Source organism: Erpetoichthys calabaricus, chromosome 3 (assembly GCF_900747795.2).
Source record: "Erpetoichthys calabaricus chromosome 3, fErpCal1.3, whole genome shotgun sequence".
In the NCBI taxonomy this organism is placed as follows: domain Eukaryota; kingdom Metazoa; phylum Chordata; class Cladistia; order Polypteriformes; family Polypteridae; genus Erpetoichthys; species Erpetoichthys calabaricus.
Window position 1 is genome coordinate 277,399,555 of NC_041396.2, and position 25,000 is coordinate 277,424,554.

The following is a 25,000-nucleotide window of genomic DNA, read 5'->3' on the forward strand; positions in this document are numbered from 1 at the left end:
CAAATGAATTCTTTGCTTCTTTTAGCATGGAAATTGCTTGCTTGTCTTACTCTCTACCACACTGACTGCTATGGTTTGCCTTTTGACTTTGTAAGTACGTATTTAGCACAAATTTAGTGTAGCAATTTACACAGCAAAATATGCCAGCCTATAGTAGAATTACAAACTACCCATGGTCAAATAACTTTATCTCTCTTAGCAGTAATCACAGCTGAGTTGTCTGTATTAATTCATAGAGCACTAAGGCCCTGGTAGGCAACTGAAAAGAAGAAAATACAGTAAACAAAAAAAAAAGAAAAATATCTTGGCTGTTGAAGCTTTTTACAGATACACACTGACACCATGTAACTGTTCATTTGATGTGTTCACTCATCATATCATTTGTAAGTGAAGATCAGTCTGCATTTTACAGGACGTAAAGAGGTTAATATCCACTTTCAGCCAGCGCCTGCTAGTGGTGACCTGTAAAATGTAAAAGAGGCCGTCTAATACTGGTATGTCTTCAATGCTCAGATCTCTTAGTTCCATCTTTTGATACTTTCGTTTTAAAACCTCTGTAAAGTGAACACAGATAGATAGATAGATAGATAGATAGATAGATAGATAGATAGATAGATAGATAGATAGATAGATAGATAGATAGATAGATAGATAGATAGATAGTGTGGTCTATAGGGGGTGCTCTTGCTCCCTTGAACCGTCAGATTTGACTCCAGACACCAGGTAAAAGTCCAGATATTCGACTTTATTATTAATATACAGTGCACAAAGCACCTACACTCCACAATACTCATTAAATCCACCAATAAACAATCAATAATCAATCCTCCACACTCCCAGATGCGTTGCCACCCTTCCACCCAGCTCAGCTCACTCGTCTGGGATTTCCCATAGTCCTTTATAGTCCATGACCCGGAAGTGTTTCGCCCTCTCTGTCCACATGATTAGGAACACTTCCGGGTCAGATAAAAATCCTTTTTCTTCACCCCGGAAGCACGTCATTCCTCCTGTCCATGTGACTTGGATGTACTTCTGGGGCGTAGGGCAAATAATCCTTGTTCCTCCCTGCAGTGTCCTCTACCGGCCCCCATTTTATCTAGCAGGGCTGGGGATAAAACTACATTGTCCAGGATTCCCTGCTGGCATTCGGGGCACCTCCATGTTGCAGGGAGGGCTCCACCTGGCAGCCTGGGGTATTGTCGGGATGAACGGCCGGCCATATATCACAATAGATAGATAGATAGATCTTTATTATATTGTGACAAACAACAAACCCTCTGAATTGCACACCAGAAAGACTAAAAAGAAAAAAAAGTCTGACTTGGCAGTCATAGTGAGGCACTATAAAGGCGTATTGCTGTTGGTATAAAGGAGCCCCCATTGCGTTTCTTGACACACTTCTGCTGAAAAATTCATTGGCTGATAGTCCTCAGTGTTGGTGTGTCAGAGAGGGGATGTGCAGCATTGTTCATAATGGCACTCAGTTTGTTTTAATTCTCTCCTTCGCTACAACTGAAGTGCTGTTACCAACCCAGCCCAGCACACAACACTGGCCATCACATGGGTGTAGAAGATGTGTAGGATGTCACTTTCTACATTAAAGGAGCACAGTCTCCTAAGAAAAGAGTCTGCTTTGCCCTTTCCCATAGAGTTCCTCTGTGTTACAAGACCAGACAAACCTGTCATTGATGTGGACATTCATGGTTGAAAACCCGTGTTTATTGCTTTAGGTTGTAAATGGTTCTGTATAAGGATACCCTGTCAGCAACTATGAGAGTTTAGTGTTAAAAGACAATCATGTGAACCTGCTTCCATCTGGACCTCAGTACAAATGATGTAAATATATGGGGGACCCTTTTCAAGGATATTCTGTTGGGCAGTCAGGCTGGCAACTTCTGGACTATGGACTTTGCCCCCTTAAGTATGGCAGTTACAGATACCTCTCACAGGTAGTTACTTGTTCCTCATGTAATCTGTCATTTCTGCAATTTATTCATTTACTCAGTTTAGACTATACTGCTCAGTTTACGTGTGTCATACTGTATCTATGGAATATATGCTTTATAAAATTTTCTTGTGATGATGCAAGTTCTTAATGGTGTTATGTAAAACAGTCCAATTGCCTGAATGATAGCATCTTGTTCCAACAGATCTTTTACTACTCAACAAACATCTTTGAGAAAGCTGGAGTGGGAAGCCCAGTCTATGCTACAATAGGAGTGGGTGTTGTGAACACTGCCTTCACCATAGCATCGGTAAGAATGTCCTCGGTCAACGTACTGTGTCAGCAGTGGAGCCAAGCTGCAACACCTAGAATACTGAAATGAGCAGCAGATAAGATCTTTTGGAGAAACTGCCTTATTTTACACACAGTCCTGAACGGACATTAACTTTGTGCTGAATACAACATGGACAGCACAGTGGTGCAGTGGTAGCACTGCTGCCAAACAGTAAGGAGACCAGGGTTTGTGTCTTGGGTTCTCCCTGTGTCTGCATGGACTTCTCCGGGTGCCCAAGTTTCCTCTCACTGTCCCGAGACATGCAGGTTAGGTGAATTGGTGATTGATTGGCGGTCTTGTCCAGATTTTGTTCCTGCCTTGCACCCTATACTGGCTGGGATAGCCTCCAATCCCTCCTGCAGGTCTTCACGTCCACCACCACAACCAAAACCAAACCCTGGTCTGGATTAAGAGATCTTCATCTGAACATTCACAAAAAATAATGGCTATACCTGAAAAACAGTCCGAACAATTAGTACAAAAACACTGGCAGCTGTTGCCTTTCCTGAACCCCATCTATGCAGGGAAATTTTGGGTTGTTCACATTTTTAAAGCCCATACAGTAATCGCACAGAAGCAACTGGAAAGACAACATTGCAATGGAAGATGTGCTTTTTAATTAAAATAAAGTGACTTGATTTGAATTTATCACAACAGTCCATTGTATGATCTTAACAAATTTCTGAGATTGTTGTGAATGTAAACGTAATGAGGAGTCATCACTTATAACAGTGGGACAGAGCTATTCAGTGTCATTAGATAGATAGATAGATAGATAGATAGATAGATAGATAGATAGATAGATAGATAGATAGATAGATAGATAGATAGATACTTTAGTAACCCCAAGGGGAAATTCACATTCACATTAGGATCTGTTTTCTATGGCTTAATGTTACTTAAATGCCATGTTGCCCAACTATGACTAAAACTCCAGCCTGCTACTGACACTTGTGGCTCCCGTACTGTGTGTGCGTCAAGCAATCGCATAAGAACTTTGTCCATCTATCCATCCAGCATCCAACCTGCTGAATCCGAACACAGGGTCACGGGGGTCTACTGGAGCCAATCCCAGCCAACACAGGGCACAAGGCAGGAATAAGAACTTTGTATTCAATGAAATTCCATTTAAAGTAACATGAAACACCTTAAGAAAAGTGAGGCATGTGACCAGAGTTATTAAACTGTAAAACTTAGCATCATTAATGCTTCATTTGGTATGTTTATTTCATAGTGATGGGAAGCAAGAGATTTATGGTGTTTCCTGTACATGTTCTATAGTCTAAAATTAAATATGAACCCACTACACGTGCATTACTGAAGCAACAAAAACATTTGACCTCCTCCTATAGCTTCCAAATTTGCTATTGTTTAAATCCAGAAAGTGTAGTATTTCAGTTAATTATTACAATCTGGTGATGCATCTTGTTCAGCACTTTAGATACAATGCAAATCTCTTGTAAACTACAAATCATGTTTTCATAAATATGTAAATGTACCATCTACATGTGCTGGTCTCCTATCAATTCATTAATCCTTAAGTTCATATGTTAAACACAGCACAGCAGCACGGTCTCACAAACACAGGCTGCAGCTTTCTGCATCATAATGCTAAAGTAACGCACAGATAACCAAACACTTCCCATAACACCCTGGAAATGGTGGCTCATATTTTTAGAAGAGAAAACAGCGAGTGACTCAGCACATGGCAGACCTGCATTATTTGTGTTGATAGAGCAGTTGGATACGTGACTCTTATAAACCATTTACTGATCGACTGCAGAGTTAACTCCAGTCACACTTCTAAAAGTGAAGGCACAATTGAATTGAACAAGTGTACAAACAATTTACAGTTGAATTATATCAAAGCTGATTTCTGCAACTGACTTTCACTTTTCCTTTACTTTGCAGTTGTTCCTGGTGGAAAGAGCGGGCAGAAGGACACTCCATATGCTGGGCTTGGCAGGGATGTCAATCTGTGCCATTATCATGACCTTGGCACTCGCGCTGTTGGTTAGTGTTTATTTTAAGGATGAGATAGGCCTCGTTTCAGTCTCAAACCACACCTCAGCTTCGTTTAGGAGATATTGTGCATATGAAGAATATTTGAACCCAAAGAGACCTTTATCTTCATTGTTTTATGTTACAGTATGAGATTTGAATGTATTTGGCATTTTGTACTGTTGATGTCTTTCTAATTTAATTTTTCATAAACAGGTGGAGGTGACGTGCTGGTGCAATGGTCAGAACTGCATTCTGACTGTTCTGGAGTCATAGGTTCACTAGCAGCCTGATGACACTTTCAAAAAAACATCACACAAAATAAAGGTCCAATAGTATATTATCTAACAGTACTATTAACAAATGACAATATTAAATGATATCTCAACAAGAAATACTCAACAATGAAAGCAAATTAATATTCATAAAGCTTAAGCTAAATCGTAATGATGGATACTCCAAAACAGTGACGTCACTTAAAAAAATCCGCCATTGGGTTGGTTGTAAAAAGGGCCATAGCCTTCAAGTGCAAGCCAAGAACCATGCAGAGTTCAAAGGAGTGTTCAAGCAACACGAAAACATGCCAGCGGTGCCAGGCACAAAGAAAATTTCACATATTCATAAAATACATTTTTTTCTTGATAAAAAATTTGATTGAGAATATCATGGAAAATGTGCAGATTTAGGTTATGATGACTCTAAGTTGAGTTTGGCATAAATATTTTAACAAATACGGTAAATTATCAATGCTCATTTACTAATTACAAACACAAATGGCTCCACTTGCCCTGAATGCAGACGCCAGTGGCATACGTCTTTAACCCAAGTAAGTTAAAAGTGGTGATTTGTTACAACTATTCACATTTTTTTAGCTAAAATTTTAGGTCAAGGCAGTTTAAGTGACTCACTTAGGATCACACAGTAAAGGTCAGTTTATACTCGAGACATGCACAGTGGATAAGCATTCAGTGCGTGAGACTGTGCAGTAGCAGAATCCTCCAGATTTTTACCTATTGATCTCACAGATTTTCCCATTTCGACTTGCACTAACTTTAATCTTTCCCCAGGGTCTGGGTAATATCTCGTCATGTATACAGTATATGGACATGTGGCTATCGCGGTGTGCCTTCGATAGTGAATTATGTAGGTGTGGGTTTTCTTGTCTTTTACATGAGCAGCTGACATACGCACAGGGCCATGCGGTTACAGAATTCTGGAGGCACGCACTTGGTAACGCTCAGGTAACGTGTGCCAGGACTGATGATGACATTTATGTCACGAGCACCCTACCAGACCCCTGTAGCAATGCAGACAACATCAAATGTAAAGTCTAGTTTATACTTAAAATAATTGGGTATGAGGGTTGTCCTTTGAAAATGACTTGATTTGGTGATGCAGCAGCTGTGTATCCAGTATGGTGAACGTCAGGGAGAGGCTGGTTACATGGGCGCCAGAGTGATGAACAAAGGGTTGGATATAATGAATGCAACAGGTCATCAGAATGCAAGGAAGACTTGCGGTAACATTTGAAACACATCTGCTCAACATGTAGATCTCATACTCACGAGAATATTAGACTCACCTTCCTTCACTGCTTTTGGTCAGTAGGTCTGAGTCTACATCTTTGTCTTTACTAAGTCAGTAATAGCACGCACAACTCTTCTTCCATCAGTAGTCTCATGTCCTCTGCTGTGAAGCCCTTAGTTACATGACACTGACCAAAACAGTCATTTCTTGACTAGGAAGATATCAATGTGCCAATCAAATGGGCCATAAAGAAGTATAAATGGGCTTTGGTCACTCACTGTGCTCACTTTGCAATGTGGTCTGCACACCAGCGGGAGTATAAATCAGACTTTAATGGGCCCTAAGATGTAGGAGCGATTGAACTGGCAACTCTAGTTGTAGGGGTCAGCACCGTAGTCACCACACCATCCTATTTTACAGTGGATGGGTCATAAAGTCCTTTACCTAAGGTGACTTGCTTGAACAGGATGTATTACAATATTTTGCATCAAATAAAAACAATCTTAACAGTTGGCAGATGGGCAGATTGACTTGAATGACAACGTCTTGATTTAAAGTCCATCTTATCAGAATAATAACTGGAACATACATGCCTAAGATTGAGTAAGCTGCATTCCAGCTAAAGGATTTTTAGCCATAAAATCATTTCCTATCTTAAGAGTCTTTTCACTAATGTAATAAGGTTATGTAACACCAGCTAGCACTATATAGAAAAGTATTTCCTCACTGTAATTCTTATAATAAAAATAAAGATTTACATGTATATATCAAACGTAATCAGAGCGGTGTATACATCAGCCATTTTTGCACCAGTATGCTCACCACACATTAACTATTCAGATAGGCATGAGATAGCCAGTCAGAGACAGAGAGGCCAGAATGACCAGGCCATGGAGGGCAATTTAGCCAGGACATCGGGATACCCCTTACTGTTTATGAAAGATGCCCTGGGATCTTCTATGAGCACAGACAGTCTGGATCTCATCTAAAGCATGGCACCATGTTCACAGCACAGTGTCCCCGTCGCTGCACTGGGACATTGGGATCCACATACAGACCACAGGGTAAGCGCCCCCTGTTGGTATCACCAACACCTCTTCCAGCAGTAACCCAAGCTTCTACTAGGTGGTCTTTCATCCAAGTACTGGCGGGGCCCAACCATGCTTAGCATCAGATGAAGGACCTTTTCTGAAGTGCAGTCAAGACAATTAAAGGGATAATTAAGAGTCAGTTGATTGAGCAAAGCCAGACCTGATTGTAGTCTGCTCCTTTCAACATGACTCTCTCATATTTTGGTGTTTACCATCATAGTGAAGTTCCCATTAGAAAGATTCAACAAGCACATAATGCCCCAGTAGATCAGGAATCTGTCAGTTTGGAAATGGCTACAAAGTCGTTCTTAAGGCTCTAGGGCTCCACGTAACCGTAACAAGAGATCCAGTCCCCCTCAGCAAAACATTTGGAACTTGCCTGACTCTTCCCAGGAGCAGCTCATTACCAACATTATTTTTTTACACAATTCCCGTTGATGTTGAATACCTACATAACAAATTTGTTTTGTTCAATTTAGCTAGTAGTAGATTTTGGGCGCAGACCTGAAGATACATCAGTGTCAAAAATTTGCAATAACAGAAGAAATGAGGAAGGAGGCAAAAGCATTTTATGTGTCTTCACTGCACTGAAGTTCATAAAGCATACCTTCACAAGGCTTTTTACAAAGTAAAATGTACTTAAAGTCTGCAGGCGTTCAAGTGTGTGTTGATATGCAGTAGAATCGCCATTTGTGTAGCTGCTTAATTAGCAGATTAAACCCCTGGTATAGTTGATTAAATGTAAAAGACAAATGGTGAGTTTTCTGGCTTCCTGTAGCAGGAGCAGCAGATCTTCCCAGCCAAAATCGTTGATTAAATTGCTGACAGTGAATGTGAATATTTAAACTGTTTCCGTTCTCAGGATATTCTGAACAGTAAATTTATCACCATGTTCTGTTTGCTTTTACAGGAGCGGGTCCCATGGATGAGCTACATTAGCATGCTGTCAATATTTGGTTTTGTGGCCTTATTTGAGATTGGCCCTGGACCCATTCCTTGGTTCATTGTAGCTGAGTTGTTCAGCCAGGGACCTCGACCAGCAGCTATGGCAGTAGCTGGATTTTCTAACTGGACTTCCAACTTCATCATCGCAATGAGTTTCCAGTACATAGCGGTGAGTGCACCAGATATACAGTACGTCTTACTAAGTCCCAGCCGTTTATCTCTGGCTTTAACATGATATTTAATTTCATGGATAACCCATTCTACAAATCTGCATTTGACAAAAAGGATCAATGGTAACTTCAATTTGCACCAGGACTTTATAGATTTTGTTCCTGCTTCTGTGTGTCCTAAAAAAACAACAAAGAGAGGGCATTTCAATTAATTAGAGATACAGCCTGTACTAGACTGAAGTACGATTACAGTCTGACCACCACCAAAGCCAGAATAGATAGGCTCTAATTGTAAAGATGGCCGCACAGTTGTTTGTGTTGCTTGTGTTCGTCTGATTCTGCATCCCTGTGCTTGTATCCCATTCCTGATCACTTATGTCTGTGTGGAGTTTTCCTCCCACAAAACTAAAGACACGTGTGTTAGGTTAATGGGCAATTCTAAATTAATTCTTTGGGAAGGTGAATGTACGTGTGAGTGGATCTTACAATGGACTGGCATCCTGTCCAAAGCCGATTTTCTGCTTGCACCTGATGATGTGAAGACAGGCCCTGACCCAACCAAACCACACATACCATGCTAAAAAGGAGATGGTGTTTTTCAACTTCTCTCTGTGATTTAACATATTTTAATAATAAGTGTTGATATTGTAAAAGCTGACAATCCCATTATACGTGGCTTGGGCAGAGCAAATGCTTCCTTGTGCAGTTTTACTGAGTAGAGATCATCAGTCTGTGTAATTCAGTCATCTTGCAGGGTCAGTATGCTTGACCAACTCCATGTATACAGCTCGATCGCACACCTCCTCCTCTCCAGTAAAACTCTTATTTTATCCATCCAACTCTGCTTGACCTCCCTTGCTTTCCCTTCCTATTTACCTCCATTCCCATCACTCTTTTGCCCACATCTTCATTGTTTCTCCTCATCACATGTTCATACCACTTGAACCTGCTTTCCTGTAGTTTCTTAGATATCTCTGCTGCTTTTGTTGTACTGTCCAATTGTCTTATTCTGTCCTTTTTTTGTAACCCCACACACCTATCTCAACATTCTCATTTCTGCCACGTCCAACTTCTCCTGCACTCCGTTTGATCCCCGAGTCTGCACTCCATATATCGTTGCTGGACTTATCATAGTAAGACAATGGTAAATGTATATATCAATTTTCACCAGAGAAATTTACTGTAAACTTGGATGGAAAAAGGCTCTTACTCCTTTAAGATTTTAAAATGATGATATTTGACCATAATGTTCAATTGTGAACGTCTATCAAGTTTGAGTTTATCCTCCAGTGATCACCATGCAATGAAATTCTTATTTGGAGGTCTCCTCTGACTGACTAGTTACAGTACTACTGTACATCACCCTCCCACACACACTTAAACAGAAGGTAACATGTACAATTATAAAGTATAGCGCTATATATATATATATATATATATATATATATATATATATATATATATATATATACACACATACAGTAATCCCTCCTCCATCGCGGGGGTTGCGTTCCAGAGCCACCCGCGAAATAAGAAAATCCGTGAAGTAGAAACCATATGTTTATATGGTTATTTTTATATTGTCATGCTTGGGTCACAGATTTGCGCAGAAACACAGGAGGTTGTAGAGAGACAGGAACGTTATTCAAACACTGCAAACAAACATTTGTCTCTTTTTCAAAAGTTTAAACTGTGCTCCATGACAAGACAGAGATGATAGTTCCATCTCACAATTAAAAGAATGCAAACATATCTTCCTCTTCAAAGGAGTGCGTGTCAGAAGCACAGAATGTCACATAGATAGAGAAAACAATCTCTAGCAAACAAATCAATAGGGCTGTTTGGCTTTTAAGTATGCGAAGCACCGCGGCACAAAGCTGTTGAAGGCGGCAGCTCACACCCCCTCCATCAGGAGCAGGGAGAGAGAGAGAGCCAGAGAAAAACAAACAAGCACAAATCAATACGTGCCCTTCGAGCTTTTAAGTATGCGAAGCACCGTGCAGCATGTCGTTTCAGGAAGCAGCTGCACAAAAGATAGCAACGTGAAGATAATCTTTCAGCATTTTTAGACGAGCATCCCTATCGTCTAGGTGTGCGAACAGCCCCCCTGCTCAATCCCCCTACGTCAGGATCAGAGAAAGTCAGCACAAGAGAGAAAAGTAAGTTGGGTAGCTTCTCAGCCATCTGCCAATAGCGTCCCTTCTATGAAATCAACTGGGCAAACCAACTGAGGATGCATGTACCAGAAATTAAAAGACCTATTGTCCGCAGAAATCCGCGAACCAGCAAAAAATCCGCGATATATATTTAAATATGCTTACATATAAAATCCGCGATGGAGTGAAGTTGCGAAAGGCGAAGCGCGATATAGCAAGGGATCACTGTACATATATACTGTGGGTATAGAAAAGAATTATCCCCTTCGAAATATTCCCATTGTTTTTGCTTTACAGCCTTAAATGAAAACACACAAACCAATATTTTTTCCAGCTTTACTTACTCAATGCAATCTGTAACATCCAAGTGAAAGATATCACAGCTACAGTTCAGAAAAATTATTAAAAAAATCAAAAACAAGACATACTGAGCTTAATAAAGGATCACCCACCTTTTGCTTTATTGACAGCCTGGAGTCCGTTGGGATACTTCTATATCAGCTCTGCACATCTAGATTGAGCAAGATTTGACAACTCTTCTTTACAGAACTGTTCAAGTTCGGTCAAATAGCAGTCCACCAACGCTCACCATCCTATCTTCAAATCGAGTTTAGGAGGTTTTGGTTTGTGTGTTTTCATTTAAGGCTGTAAAGCAAAAACAATGGGAATATTTCAAAGGTTGTGATTCTTTTCTATACCCACTGTGTGTGTGTGTATATATCATCTTTGTGCCACATTAAGACACACTGCAGTTTAAAATGACAGAAGACTGCAGCATTGAATGCAAAAAGGTTTTGGCTTGGGAAGTGAAAGAATATCTGAAAACCCCTTCATATCCAAAGGGACTTGAGAGATCTGTGGCCTCATCTACTGTATAAATGGTCCGTTTCCACGCTCACTTCGAGATGTATAAAAACTAAACTTGGCGTAAAGCCATGACATTTTCATGGCAGGGTTCCCCCCTTGCATTCACATTTTTCTGCTGTTTTGCAAACTGGCGGCACCCAGCGTCAAAGCAGTGCTACTGTTTCTGTGGTCTACTTTTCTTTTTAGATTCATATTTATGATTGATGGTTTTATTAAATGCACCAAAATTAATTGCATATCATTTACAAATTTAATTCACTTGATTGTAAGCATTCTGTAACAATGTAATGGTGCATGCAATGGCCAAACTATTCCAACTACCTTGGCTGCTTTAGCATTGTTAGAAGACATCGCAAATGGTAGAATTAGAAGAGAGTGCGTATTTAGAGATTACAATGACTAGCTTCTAAGTCGATTTCGTTTTCCAACAGCTATCCTTTTGGCACTTTGTGCTGAACTGGCGCCGGCTTTACAAAGGCAGACTTTGAGGAATTATGCTTTAACTGCTCCTTAGCAAGTTCTGTTCACTCTCAGCTTTTTAGCCGCAGGAGCCTTTCAACGTGAACTTGCTAACCGATCGGGTATTTTACAGTTATCACAGACTCATGCCATGCCAGCTGTATAGGATGGTATTATCCATTTATCATCCAGATATATAAGATTTCCTTACACTGTGGTTCAACTGGCAAACATAAAAGTGTAATTCGCAGTAACATCTGGTTTTCCAAACGTAATCAGAGCGGTCAACTGCACGCACATTGCTATTTCAACAAGGCCAGGGATGAATCACCAAAAGAATGAGCTGCCATTACATCATATATAACTAGAAAACCTATAAAAATGGCAGCTCCGCCCCATCACGGGTGTTTTTTTCCAACTAATGTAGCAAAAAGCAAGCAGTCCTTTTAAGGATAGTGAGTCACCTCAAAGTGAAGAGCACAGAATCAATCCGTTGTGGTGTTCGGTGCCATTGTTACACTATAAAGGCGCCTTCAGAGAATGAATTTCCTTATGTAAATAGAAAGCATTTCCACTCTATTAATGTGCTGCTTTATAGTACATAGAAAGTGTGTCACAGTGTGCATGTACCTGAACAGATGTGCTATGATGAACCTGACCCACCAAATGATCAGCCAATTCGGACAGCGTTACAGCTTTGTTTGAAGGTAATTAGCTGAATGTAAAAACAGGTAATCAGATGCAGCATTTATTTTTTAACCAATTTGTTTCATTTGTGGTCAATATCACATACTATAGCCCTTATATTCTTTAGTTCAATGGCCACATCTCTTACAGCATCTACAGTACTATTGCATTTTGTGACTCCTGAACAGTCTGTCGGCACACAACCAGACGCTTCCCAGCAGTTACAGAGATGTGTGTGCAGCCAAGACGTGCTCGGCCATGCAGCACTATCACCACCTGACCATTGCACGGGTGTCAGTTTGTGTACGTTGACTGTGATATCTGACCACTTCTTTTTTATTTCGGGAACTGTGCAACTCTCAGAACTTGAACTTTCGAGTGTCTCTGCCATGCTTTTGCTCCTTATACCACTTTGTAAGCCAACAAATAGGTCGTTTTTCCTTGCCTCCACTTCACATTTGCTGAAATTTTTTTTCCCATACGCCTTTTCCATTGTTTTTTAACCAAACACTGATATTTACACCGATTTGTATATTAAAATAAGCAAAATTCTGGGAGGAGTCAGGCTGAGGCTGTAGGCACCTGTGCTAAATTTCATGTTCATTGGGATTTATAAAGGGGAAGTGCAAGGAACTTGGTGTACACACAGATTTCTGGATCTGGATTTTTTGTCCATACGCACATTTCCACATTTGTCCACACATGTTTTAGTGTGAAATCTGCACATGGTGTTATACATGAGGCCACCGGGTACTGGAGTACTGGTAGGTCAGAGTGAACGATAGGCAAGAAATGAACCAGCATAAGCCAAATACCACACCACCAAACAGATCTGCCACTGGATTGCTGCCTTTACCCTACAACACTTTTTAAAGCCCACTTGCCTAGAGACCGCAGTGCACTGCCAGCATTTAAACCCGCCAAGATTCATGTTGTGTTCTCCTAATGCCAATAGCAGGATTCAACTACTTTCTGAATGTTATTTCTTTGAACTGTTTTTCAGGACTACTGTGGGCCATATGTCTTCCTCATCTTTGGTGTCTTACTACTTTTTTTCCTACTCTTCACATACTTTCGGGTCCCCGAGACACGCGGCAAGACTTTTGATGAAATTTCCTCTGGCTTCCGCCTGCTCAACACAGAACAGAAACAGAGCACAGAACTGGAGTACTTGGGGGATGGCAGCATTTCATAGGCGCTGAACGACAGCCACTGGAGACCACCAGGCTTCTTCACGTTTATGGACTGACCAAACGAAGACTGTTGCTATGAATAGCCGAGTTTATTGTGTACGGCCTCCCCTCAAGACGCCAATCTCACCGAGGAGAAAAAGACTGTGCCCCGGGGGCTGGTTTGACCACACCATCTCACTCCCATTCTTGCTCTGCATGCAACTCAAGCCCAGACCTGGACAAGCAACTAACCGTGATCTTCTGCATGTCCTTCTTCCATCAACAACAGTCTGCATCCAAAGGTATCTACAACTTTCAGGAATGGACCGATTTCTTCCAGGTTCCTTGTCTAATACTCCATACCCAGATGGCTGGTTTGCCATTTTTTTTCTCCTCGGACAGAAGCAGGTTTGGGTTGGGGGTTAGGATAAAGAACTTCACGCTTAGTTTTTATTTACACATTTCAGAGATTCCAAACACAAACCTTCAGTATTCAATCTTCAATTTATCAAAACCGATGAACCTCCTGTATTACATTAAATGCTTGTTTGCACAAAGGCCATCCCAGGATGGTCACTGTAGGCACAGGGTTTGGTAGCAGCCAGTTACTACCTACAGGTCAGTTTAACTTGCCTTTTTACTCAAAGACCTACCAAATGTAAATGAAATCTTCATCCTGTTAGCACCCATCATTCTAAACCATTTAAAATGATGGGTGCTAGGGCATTTGGAGCCAATCCACAGTGTCCTGGACCAGAGCTGCAGTGCATCACAGGCTGAACACAAACGCATCCCAATTTAGCAACTGTGTGCTTTAATTGTAAAGTCAGGATCACGTGGACAGGTATCGGTACGAAGGTCGTGCAATGTCATTTGCAAATGTTTGAGACTTGTGGATAATTTTATAGAATTAACACACTCCATATAGCAGACCCAACCGAAACAAAGGAAATGCTTCTAGTTGTTGCACAAACACCTGCAGCCTCCTTGGGTCTGTTGCAGAAAAATTAGATAATCCTGGATCTCCAAGTGAATTTCCGGTTTGTCTTAGCACAGTTTTGCACCAGCAGAATACAGTAGTATGTTCCAGAACAACAGATTTCAATCACCTAACGAAATCCTAAACGGGTTGATTCAGGTTATTGTAAGGGCTTGTATGTTTTGGTGTGAAAGCACGAGTCGAGTACTGAACAGTCGGTGAGCCACAGACTACAAGTTAGTTAATGTTTACACCGTTTTTGCGGATGGTGTGGTAAATTGTATTGTTCAAAATGTACCCTTGGCAAGATAAACTTGACATCAAGTAAAGTTAAAGCATTACATTTTTTCAATTTTAATATCAAAACAGAATCCTCATGGCGTTGTGTTCAGAATATTAGAGTTGTTTGGATGGTGGATACTGTAAAATGTCAAACATAATCCTGACTGCACTGAACGCTATTGTCCGGTACTTATACACCAAAAGAAAGCAAAGTTATGGACATGTAAAAATCTGCAACCAAAGACTCCCAGTGCCCACTCTTGAAAATGGCAACTTCCCCTTTTCAAACCAGAGACACCGGACATTTGGCCTCAACATTTGTACTTTGGTACAAGGCATTTCATTACCTTAGTGAGGAATTAGAGAACACATTGATACTTGTATATGCATACTTCAACACAATTATTGCCACTCTTTGCACCAACCTGTTAATCGGTTGTTGTCGCTCAGAAATGTTGTGGTTATTTGAATTTGTCTCCCTCCTACCAGTGACCATCTAATGCCCACGCCTGTGTGCGAGTAGACACCCCTTCACAGTTGGGCACCTTTTGTTATCACTTTGTGGTAGCTCCAGTGTTGAAGTAAACTACCCTTTACCAGAAAACTAGATGGAAAATGTTGAGGATTTACACTCATGTCAGCTGAAAGGCAGAGTGTGCGACACTGAATGTGTTTTAAGATTTCTCAGATATATTGTGTAACATGCATGCACACACTTCTTGGGACAAGCCAGAATGTCTGATCAGAGGGAGACTTTTTTATGGCCAATACTTGGAGTTGTGCTTCTGTGCCGATTGTTCTTTCAGGAATGGCCAGAACAGAACATTGTCAAGTTGTTTCATCTTCTCGAAGTGCAGCTGGGATCAGTACTTCTGAAAGGACATTGTTTTTGATCTTATTGTAGGCAGTGCTCCTTAATTGTCACCTCAAAACGTTAACCTGTCTCATTTACAATGCTCTGAAACTAACCTACAAAAGAGCAGGTTTATCGAGATGGATTTAGCAAACACTTTCTGGAGCAGGCAAATCTGAACAAAGGATTAATGAGGTATCTGCATATTTGGCTTCACAGCTCACACAATTGTGGCTTAATCTGCTCCAGCAACACACGTTTGACTAAACCAGTGTTTTCTGGAACAGAATTAGACCATTTCAATCAATTCCATGATTTCTCAGTAATCCAGCTTTCTGAAACAGACCCCCTCAGTTAATTCTGGGGGCCCTGTGGCTGCAGGTTTTTGTTCACAATCAGTCTGTCCCACTAACTGATCTCAGTTAATTAGCTGTTTTACTTTTACACTGCATGCAAACACAATTCTATAGCTTTAAATGGTTTCCAGTCATTGCAATGTAGAGGTTTGTGTCCTTAATGGTATTGTAATTTTAGCTACCCTGCTTGTTAACCACAGAGTATTGAAAGGGGCAATGTGGGCATGAGAGAACAACACCTGGACAATCCTCTTGAAGACCTTAAAGTTTAAAAAAAATATATATCACCATGCAAGACAAAAATATTCTAATGACTTACTGTGCTTTGAGATTGGTGTGGAGAAAGCATTGGTAACTGAACTAACAGCTTATGCAATCTGGCAGACGAGTGCCATTAGAAGCTGAAGTTGTCTGGAATAGGAGTCTGCAGGACAGGCACGGAGCAGCACAGTCCATACAACTTAAAGTGAGAGTACAGTTGGAAAAGGGTGTGCAAATTGATTCTCTGTATAAAGTTCATAAAGTAAGGATGTAATAAGGGCCCGCCCCCATACATCTAATAATGGTACTTTCGCAATTAAGGGAATACTGTAATTCAATAGAATATACACAGTGCTGATACTCTTGTACAAACCACCGATGCCAGCGGAGTGTTTCAGGAATACCTTAAGTAGTTTACTGTCCAGACTTTTCCAAGCAGGGATGCTGCTGCTAAGATTCCCTAATAAAAGTGAAAAAAAAATAGCAATGGCACATCTAAAATCATCACAGATTACACCAATCAGAACAGCTTTTATTTATTTTTAATAGGAATGCAGGGACAAAAACCTGCTATGGAGAGAAAGTTAAAGCTGCCTCTGTAGAGTGACAAAGATGGCAGTGGAATCACTGAAACCCTTAGAGTAGACCTCAGCATGGTGTTCATCCCCTAGTAGTAACACCACTTACCATGGGCACCACTGCAGACCTGGTGCAAGTGTGCTGGGATTTTCCAGACAAGTCTTTACAGGTAGAAATTTTGTAAACAAAAATTAGTTTATTACCATGAACATAAGGTTGGGACTCTAAATACTTTTAAGTTCTACAATCCTAACTCCCAACATTCAGCACATGTTCCCTTATGACAAGTTAAGATGCACGACACCTTTTCTACACTTCAGAGAAGAGGCAGCAGGAACTCCATGACCTTCGACAAGATCTGCCAAAGCACAGGAAGTTTACCCAACTTGTTCACTCACAGTGCAGCAAGGGAATGCCATTTCACCTGTAGGGCCTTCATTTCAAGCCATTTTGGGTGGGGGTTGGACAGCTGGTAGTGTAATGATCAAGTTTGGTAGGAGAGCCCAATATTTTAATTGAACAACATTTGATTATGGATGCCTCTCTTCCAAAACACTGCAGCTTTAAAAGGGACCCTGATCTTTTAACTCCACTGCTACTAATTAGGGACTTCTTGCTGTAATGCAGTCAGATAATGAACTGCCACTATGAATCCCAAAGGTCTCAAAACAGGACATGTGGTCCATGTGCTGGGCCACTGACTGTCCAGACTACCAGGGGATTTTGCCACAGGAGTGGAGCTGGCAGTACAAAGGTAGGTGGGCATACGGATGTATGTGTGGTCCAAATTAAACCAACTGGAGAGTTGGCAAGGCTCCTCAAAGACAAGTGAGCATCTAATCCAGTGGTGTAGAAACTACTCCTGCAAACGTTTGGGAACTCAAGTATAACAGGAACATGGACATCTGTTTATGACAAAGCATGATTTTCTTCTCAAATGTATAATTAAGCGTGAGTGTGTATTAAGATTGTTTCAAATATTTATACAATAAAGTCAATTTTTGTTGCAAACAAGATTTTCTTTATTGCACACAATGCCCACAAGTGCATTCCAGAACTCCCCTCCCAAAAAAAAAAAAAAAAATTAACCAATGCTTAATTATCTTGTCAAGTTTTATCATCTTGGTCTTCAGCAAAACACCCAAACTTCCCAAAGATTTAAATTAAATACCCGTTGGTTAATTTCTTTACAAAACAAGGTTTTCCTCCCCCAATACTGCTGTGTGTCACCATGTTCACAAAAATAAATTGCACATCTTTGGCATTTCTTCACAACGTGATGAAAGCAGTGCTGCTTGGTGTGGGCATGTAGAAAGATAGCCGAGGAGCTCCGATTTGAGCACTTCTCAGAAACCATGCAGAGACACCTGGAAAGAAACGATTCAAGAACACTATGTAGGTCTGAAAAACCAAAAGGCGCATCCATATTTCAGATTGTTTAATCATACCAATCTAGTTAAAGTGTGGCACATGCAGGGTTTACTTTTGAATTTAAAATTTGACCATCAGTTTGTTCCACAGTTCTTTTGTTTAGGAGACTTCCAAAACTTCACATGCTGCTCTCCATCTTGAGCATCCTGAATCTGACCAAAAAAAACCCTCGTTTAATTGTTCAGCGGCCTTTTCCCAGGTTAGCTGGTAACCCTAAACTTACATCGTCCATCTACCTCTATGATCCTGGACATCTTTTGGAATAAGATCCATATTCATGTTGTATGATACCACCTTCAACCAGGTCATCTTTGGCCTCCCTCTGGGCCATATCCCCTCTCCATCTTTTTGGATCATTACACCCTTCACCGTACATCATCACTCCTCAATGGCAGGGAATCCTTTCAGAAGTCAGAGCCAAAGACATCTGCCTCTCTCTGGCTGTCACCGAGGTGTAACTCCACAGGTCACCTACATAGCAGAATTTCCCTACTTTCTCAGATATCTAAATATACCTTTAATACATCTGCATCTGGAACTTCCTCACAATTACTAAGAAAGTTCCAGAGATTACTGTATAAACCCATTGCTTCTCATGGATTAAAATGGAAGAGGCAATGGACTGACCAGCCGTGAAGACTCAATGTTGACACTCTGATACAAGTCCATTTAGCTTGAGAGCTTATTTCACTCTGATCTTATACTGGGTCAAGTATTTAAACTGTTCAAATTAAAAGTGCATTACTGTACAATTACTACTGCAGAAAAAAAATCTTAAATTTGCTGCATAGTGCCAGCAATAATCCAATGTCAAGATTATGAAATTTCAGATTCTAGTGCCTTAAGTGCAGTTTTTAAAAATAAATTCAAATCTTCTCCTGGCAAGCATAAACCCACAAGTGTTAGAGCTTGATTTACTGCATTCACTGAATGAACCAAACTGGTCAAGAAGAAGAAAGTTGATGCACATTTAGATGAATGAATGTTACATAAATTAGTGTCCTTTCAAAATGGCTGGAAAATTATGAAATTCTCTGTACACTTAATACAAAATACTTACTTTTAATCAAAAAAAGCATCAAAGGAAAAAAGTGTCCTCCTCATTCAGAACGAGAGGTCACTACTGAGTCTGCATCCGGAGCCTGTAGAAGAATGAGACAGTCAGCATTTAGAAGGATAAGAAGGTGAGGTCACCAACAGTAAGGGCCCAAATGGGTCACATTTCCCTCCGGAAAGTGAGCTCAGCACAAAGGCTTACTTGTTTGGGGGGGGGGGGGGGAATAAATCCATGAATGTTTTAGCCACCCTTGTGGCAACCACCCACCACCACCAAGAAATGCAAGTTCTGCTCCATTACATACATGTCAAGAAAATGTTTACATTGCTGAAGAACTGGACCCAACAGACTAATGCACAACTGCTCTGGAGTTATCAGTCCACACCAAATATGAACTGTCCAAAGGAAAAGATGAACATTTCCAAAATTACTCCCTGCCAAATATTTACTGGAAATTCATCTTTTAAATGGATGCAAGTTTGAAGTGTGAAAGCATCAGGTTTCTCACTTTCCCCAGACACTGTGCGACAATCAGTGAGGCCAACTTTACCTGTGCGACATTCTTGACTACTTGAGATAAAACTCAGTTGGGTCAGCTGGCATCCTGCAGCAGGCACGGTTTAAAATAAGCAAAATGTTTCAGTTCTTGAATTCAGAATACCGAGAAACTCACATCGGCCCGAGAGGCTTCTGTCGGCTTTGAATCTTCTGGCAGGGTTTTCGGGGAAGCAGCAGGAATTGTGTCAGTTGTCACTGGGGCAGAAGAGTCCGGCGACGGAGGAACAGCAGAGTCAGATACAGCTTTGTCAGGCTATAGGGAGGGGAAAAAAGTTAAGTAGCACAAACAGACTTCGAATGCGCTTTATATCAGAAGATAGCCTCTCCACACCAATGCAAGCACACATCTTTCGGAGGACAGCACAAATGTAGCAAAGCACGAGTTTCTTTCAGAGCCAAATAAGTGTGAAACTACTCCTCTAAAAACTGTTTACGTTGGCAGTAATGAAGTTAAACTGGGCCCCCTTAACTTATTCCAATTCGTTGCCAAATCAAATCTGCATTGGATTATTTTGAGTTTTTCATTAGCATTAAGACCTTTTGCGTTTGACATACAATACTATTTGCTGTAAAACAGTAAATGCTGCTCTTGTGCTTGGATTCATTTAAAATGGGAATAAAAACAGCCTTTGACAATAAAATGTCCTTTAACTAGTCAAATATCCGAAGTGCACAACAGAATAGGATTTTGCTGGAAAAACATCATGCTTAACAACTGGGCTAATATCAATAAAAGGTTTTAAAAAAATATTACGATGACAACTGAACAGCTCATATCAAATAGGCAGTAAATCAGCTATCCGCCCTCTGTCATTGCCATTCTAATAATAATAGTAATTCATTACATTTATATAGCGCTTTTCTCAGTACTCAAAGCGCTATCCACACAGTGGGTTCGCTTCCCGGTTCCTCCATCACAAAGCTAGTGGGCACCACACCATTTTACATTCAAGAAAGGCAAATTGTTTCTTTTAAGAAGCCATCATCAAGTAAAGTGCACACTCTGCATATTCCGTTGATCAGAACACTACTGTGCACAACATGAAAGTGTAGTGCTACAGTGAAGTGTGAAAGGTGTCACCGTATACAAAAGTGATGGATTGGATTGCATGTTTAATTGCCTGGTCCTTCTATAAGAGGAATCTTAATGGCCGCTGAACACCTTTGAAGAATCCACCAGCTTTAGGCCAAAATAGTGACGGACCCTTTGCACCAGAGTTTATTTGCAAGCATAGACTTAAATGAATCCATCAATTTGTAAAATGTTCATAAGAAAGAATCATTCACTCTTTTCAGAACTGAGTTTAACTCTAAGGCTTAGCCAGAATCAGTGTGGCAATTGGCTTGTTTCAGTGGTGGCCACTCTTCCAAAATTCAAGGGAATGCAAACAAATCAATGAAATGAACAGGCTTTCAAAAGAATTGAGAAATAGCTTTGATTTTTTTTAACATTATTGAATCTATTAAAAAAGTAAGTAACCTTCCATACAAGCAAGTTAAAACTTTATAAAACTAAGATCAACTCAACCCCCACCCATGAGAAAGACAGCAAGGCCAACAGACAATAAATCTAAAGTGGGGGGGAACTTTCTTAATTTAAATTCTTATTCTAAAATGTTACCAATTAGATCTTGCCAGGTTTTAAAGTTTTGCACAGATCTTCTAAGTGAGAATTTTATTTTTCCCCCAATTTCAAATAGTATAAAACATCAGTTACCCACTGAAGTTGAGGTGGGTTAGGATTCTTCCAGATGAAGTCTACGTGCCAATAGTGTAGTAAAGGCGATTACAGTTTGTTTCTCCTTCTCCACTTTAAGCCCATCTGGAAGTCCACCAAACACAGCTGTTAGTGGATTAGGAGAGATTGTGACACCAAGGCTGTCTGAAAGGCATTTAAATATTTTGGTCCAGAATGATGTTAATTTGGCGCAGGTCCAGAACATGTCACTCAGTGAGGCAGGAGCTTGATAGCAACATTCGCAGGTTGGATCTTACCCTGGAAACATTTGACAATTTTAAATGAGTGAGATGTGCTCGATAAAAGAGCAAGTTGAATAATTGAATGCTTTGCACAGATGGAGCTCTACTGAATTCTGTGCATGACTACCTTCTATTCCTTTTCTGAGATGTTGAGTAAGAGATCCTTTTCCCACTGAACGCGGATCTTTGAAAGGGAGGGAGTTTAAAATTTAAATATTATGGAAATGCAGTCCGAGTCCTCAAGACTGAACAATATTTCTTCCAGAACAAAAGCAGGTGGGGGTTGAGGAAAATTGTTAAACAAAACCTGCCCATTTTTCTAATTTGGAGGTATTGAAAGAACTGTTAATGGAAAGTTAAGTTTGGAGTATAATTGTTCGTAGGAAGCAAAGACGTTATCCATGTACAAATCTCTAAGTGATTTAATCCCTTAGGTTTTCCAAACATTAAAAACTACACTCAGAGGGTGGAAAAAGGTGGTTCTCGTGCAGACGTGCCACAGATAAGATTTTCTATTTTAAAATGTTTCCTACATTGGTTCAATATCCTGAGTGAGTGAAGCACAATTGTGTTAGTACAGTATATTGGTGATGACTTGTACTTATTGGGGTATAAAGCAAGGAATATAAAGTATTGCAGGATTTTATTCCAATTGCAGACCAAGCCTGTGTGTTCATCTATTTATGTAAATGTCCAGGTTTATATGGCTTGTATATTTTGCTGCTCATTAATAAAACAGTTCGGTAGAGCCATGCCACCTTCTGCCTCAAGTCTTTGTAGGGTTGCCCTTTGGATGCATGGATGTTTTGAATTCCAAACAAATGAGGTTATGGTTAAATCTAATTTCTTAAATGGATTTATTGATGTATATTGCAATGTTTTGAAATAGAAAAAAAGAATAGGAAGGATATTCATCTTGACAGTGTGAATTCTTCCAGCTAAAGTGAGATGAAGAGTAGACCATCAATGCAGTTTTAAGGTTTTCCATTCAGAAAGCAAAATGTTGATAAAGAGCTTTGTTTATTTGTAACATTTACCCCTAGGTATTTAAACTGATCTGCAATAAAAGGGAAGTGTCCAATCTAATAGTGTGCGAGAGAGTTCACTGGAAAGAGCACAATTGTATTCAAATTAGAGTCCAGAAATCTTTTGAAATTGTTAGTGCGGTTAGGACCACACAGTATTTTGTGGATCCGATATATAAAGTACCATATCTACATATAGTAATATTTTCTGTTCAAGTCCTTCTCTGATAATCCCCCTTTTTATCCTCAGCATTTCGAAAGTGAACTGCCAGTAGCTCAATGGCAATTACAAAAAGCAGTAGTGACAAGGGGCATCCTTATCTGGTAGCACGTTCTAGTTTAAAGTAGTCTGAATTCATGTTAATACAAACTGAAGTTTCTGGACTGGTATACAGTAAGTTTGATCCCTGCGCAAATGTTCGGGCCAAACCCAAATTTATCCAATGTAGTGAAAAAGTAGTTCCATTTAACCATATCAAATGTTTTTTCTGCATCCAACGATATTTCTGAGGTGTTCGCCTGTTTAATGTAACGCATTCACCCACAGTCTAAGACAGGAAGCTGGTGTCTCCCTTTAATAAATCCAGTTTGGTCTTGTGATATTACTGAAGGAAGCACTTTCTCCATCCTTCTAGCTAGAATGTCCAGATTATCTTGCCTAGATTGTGTACTGTAGGACTTTGGAAAAAAATCTGAAACTTTGGCCATTCATTTGTATGGCTGATGAGGAAAAATTGTATCCCCATTTTCCCCTATCCTGCTTCCCTCTAGCCTCTTCAAAGATGATGGCTGTCACCACTTTAACATTCAGAAGCCTTTTCAAGATGTAAAATATCTCCTGAACCAATAAAGATGAAGTACTTTTAGCAAAAAAATATGAAGGCCATACCCACAGGGGTCAATACCTTACTAGAGGCTTGTTGGTTTGGGGGCAGAGGCGGTCTTCGTCTATTAAACCGACGCCGTGGACGCTGGCCTTGTCCTGGGAGAGGGCCACCTGCTGCTGGTTGCCCATCAGCCTGTCCATCTCCCTTTACTGCAGCAGCATCTTCTTCTGCTGGCGGCATCACCTGGCCTGCACCAGGAGGCACTGGTGCTCTAGGACGAAATGGCCTAGAATAAACAAGTTCATAAACTATGCTTAGATAGGTTTATGCTCAACTAAACTGCAAGTGAAGATTTCAGTCAGCTCATCATGAGACAAAGCTACCTGCGAAACCGTGGCCTAAAACGGCGCTGGGGGGTCCTCTGAATATTTTGCTGATCTGTTACTTGTCCTTCCCCATCTTTGACTTCTGTATCTGCGGCCTGCTAATGTCAGAATTGTAAAAGCTTTAAAGTGAACCACTTTGGGCAGCCATCAAACCAAAAGGTATGAAATTAAAGAATATACTGTCTCACCTCAGGCAGGCTCTCCTGTGGTGGCCGCCTCTGGAACCTTCTGCGGTAAAAGAAAGGTGGGAGGGGTCGGCGTCGACGAGGTTGCTGGCCAGTAGGGCTTTCAAGTGCCCCCTCACCCTCAGTGCTAGGCTGCGCTGGAACAATTTCATCAGCTGCTGGTCCAGGGCCACGTGGTCGGTTGTAAAAACGCCTGCGGAAACGACGGCGATTGGGAGCATAACGACTTCCTTTTACTGGAACTCCTCCAGGGCCAGTTACATTGGCAGCTTCAGCCCCCTGCAAAAACAAAGTAACAAATTTATCCAAAGTAATCTTGGGATTCAACAGTTACTAACACAAGATTATTATAGTTTACAAATTGGGACTTCAGGATGTACATATTTATCCTTGCATTAATTCTGAGAATTGTCTGGTGGGGTCCATTTTGGCTTATTGTTGAGATTTTATCCTTATGTCCTGGATTAGAAATTCATGTTAAAAATGTTATGTACTGTATATGTAATAAATGTGATGGATTCGGTTTACTTCATTTTGTAAATGTTGTAAGGTTTGAGGGAAGGAGTTTTGGTTTCCCAGAAAGCCAACTAGCAAGTTTTATTCTACGTTGCTGAATTCAGATCAGGATTTCTGAGCCATTTATATCTGGAATACGTTGAACAAGGATAATATGTGCAAAATGCATGGGACAGAAGGGTGGTGAAACAACGTCAGCAGAAATTAACCCTTAAAATCTGTTAGCACAGATAACACATGGAGGCCACCTTGTCAGAAAAGACAACATGGTGTGCAGCAGGCATTCTATTACCTTGTGATTCAGCTGGCACTTTCACAGCACACAACCACCCTCTAAAACTGCTTAAGAATGTACAGTAATCCCTCCTCCA

At 40.6% G+C, this 25,000-nt stretch overlaps 2 protein-coding genes across 6 annotated transcripts in view; one reads left to right on the forward strand and one right to left on the reverse strand.

Moving 5' to 3' along the window:
• The window catches only part of LOC114648998 (solute carrier family 2, facilitated glucose transporter member 4-like), a 109,656-nt gene extending 95,346 nt beyond the window's left edge, over positions 1-14,310 (forward strand). The window contains exons 8-11 of the mRNA XM_028798389.2: positions 2,151-2,255; positions 4,191-4,292; positions 7,809-8,012; positions 13,186-14,310. Coding sequence (XP_028654222.2) covers positions 2,151-2,255; positions 4,191-4,292; positions 7,809-8,012; positions 13,186-13,377 — 603 coding nt within the window. The 3' untranslated portion in view covers positions 13,378-14,310. The remainder of the gene's footprint in view (positions 1-2,150; positions 2,256-4,190; positions 4,293-7,808; positions 8,013-13,185) is intronic.
• A 3,352-nt stretch (positions 14,311-17,662) lies between these two features.
• Positions 17,663-25,000, reverse strand: part of LOC114648999 (Y-box-binding protein 2-A-like) — a 100,368-nt gene continuing 93,030 nt past the window's right edge. The window contains exons 5-10 of one of the 5 annotated variants that reach the window (XM_051924899.1): positions 24,117-24,392; positions 23,926-24,023; positions 23,621-23,813; positions 19,826-19,963; positions 19,156-19,237; positions 17,663-18,031 (exon numbers count right to left, since the gene is read on the reverse strand). In XM_051924899.1, the coding sequence (XP_051780859.1) occupies positions 19,196-19,237; positions 19,826-19,963; positions 23,621-23,813; positions 23,926-24,023; positions 24,117-24,392 (747 nt within the window). In that variant the 3' untranslated portion in view covers positions 17,663-18,031; positions 19,156-19,195. Of the gene's footprint in view, positions 18,032-19,155; positions 19,238-19,825; positions 19,964-23,620; positions 23,829-23,925; positions 24,027-24,116; positions 24,393-25,000 lie in introns of all 5 variants that reach the window. The other 4 variants (XM_028798391.2, XM_028798392.2, XM_028798390.2 and 1 more) reach the window with 4 other exon arrangements.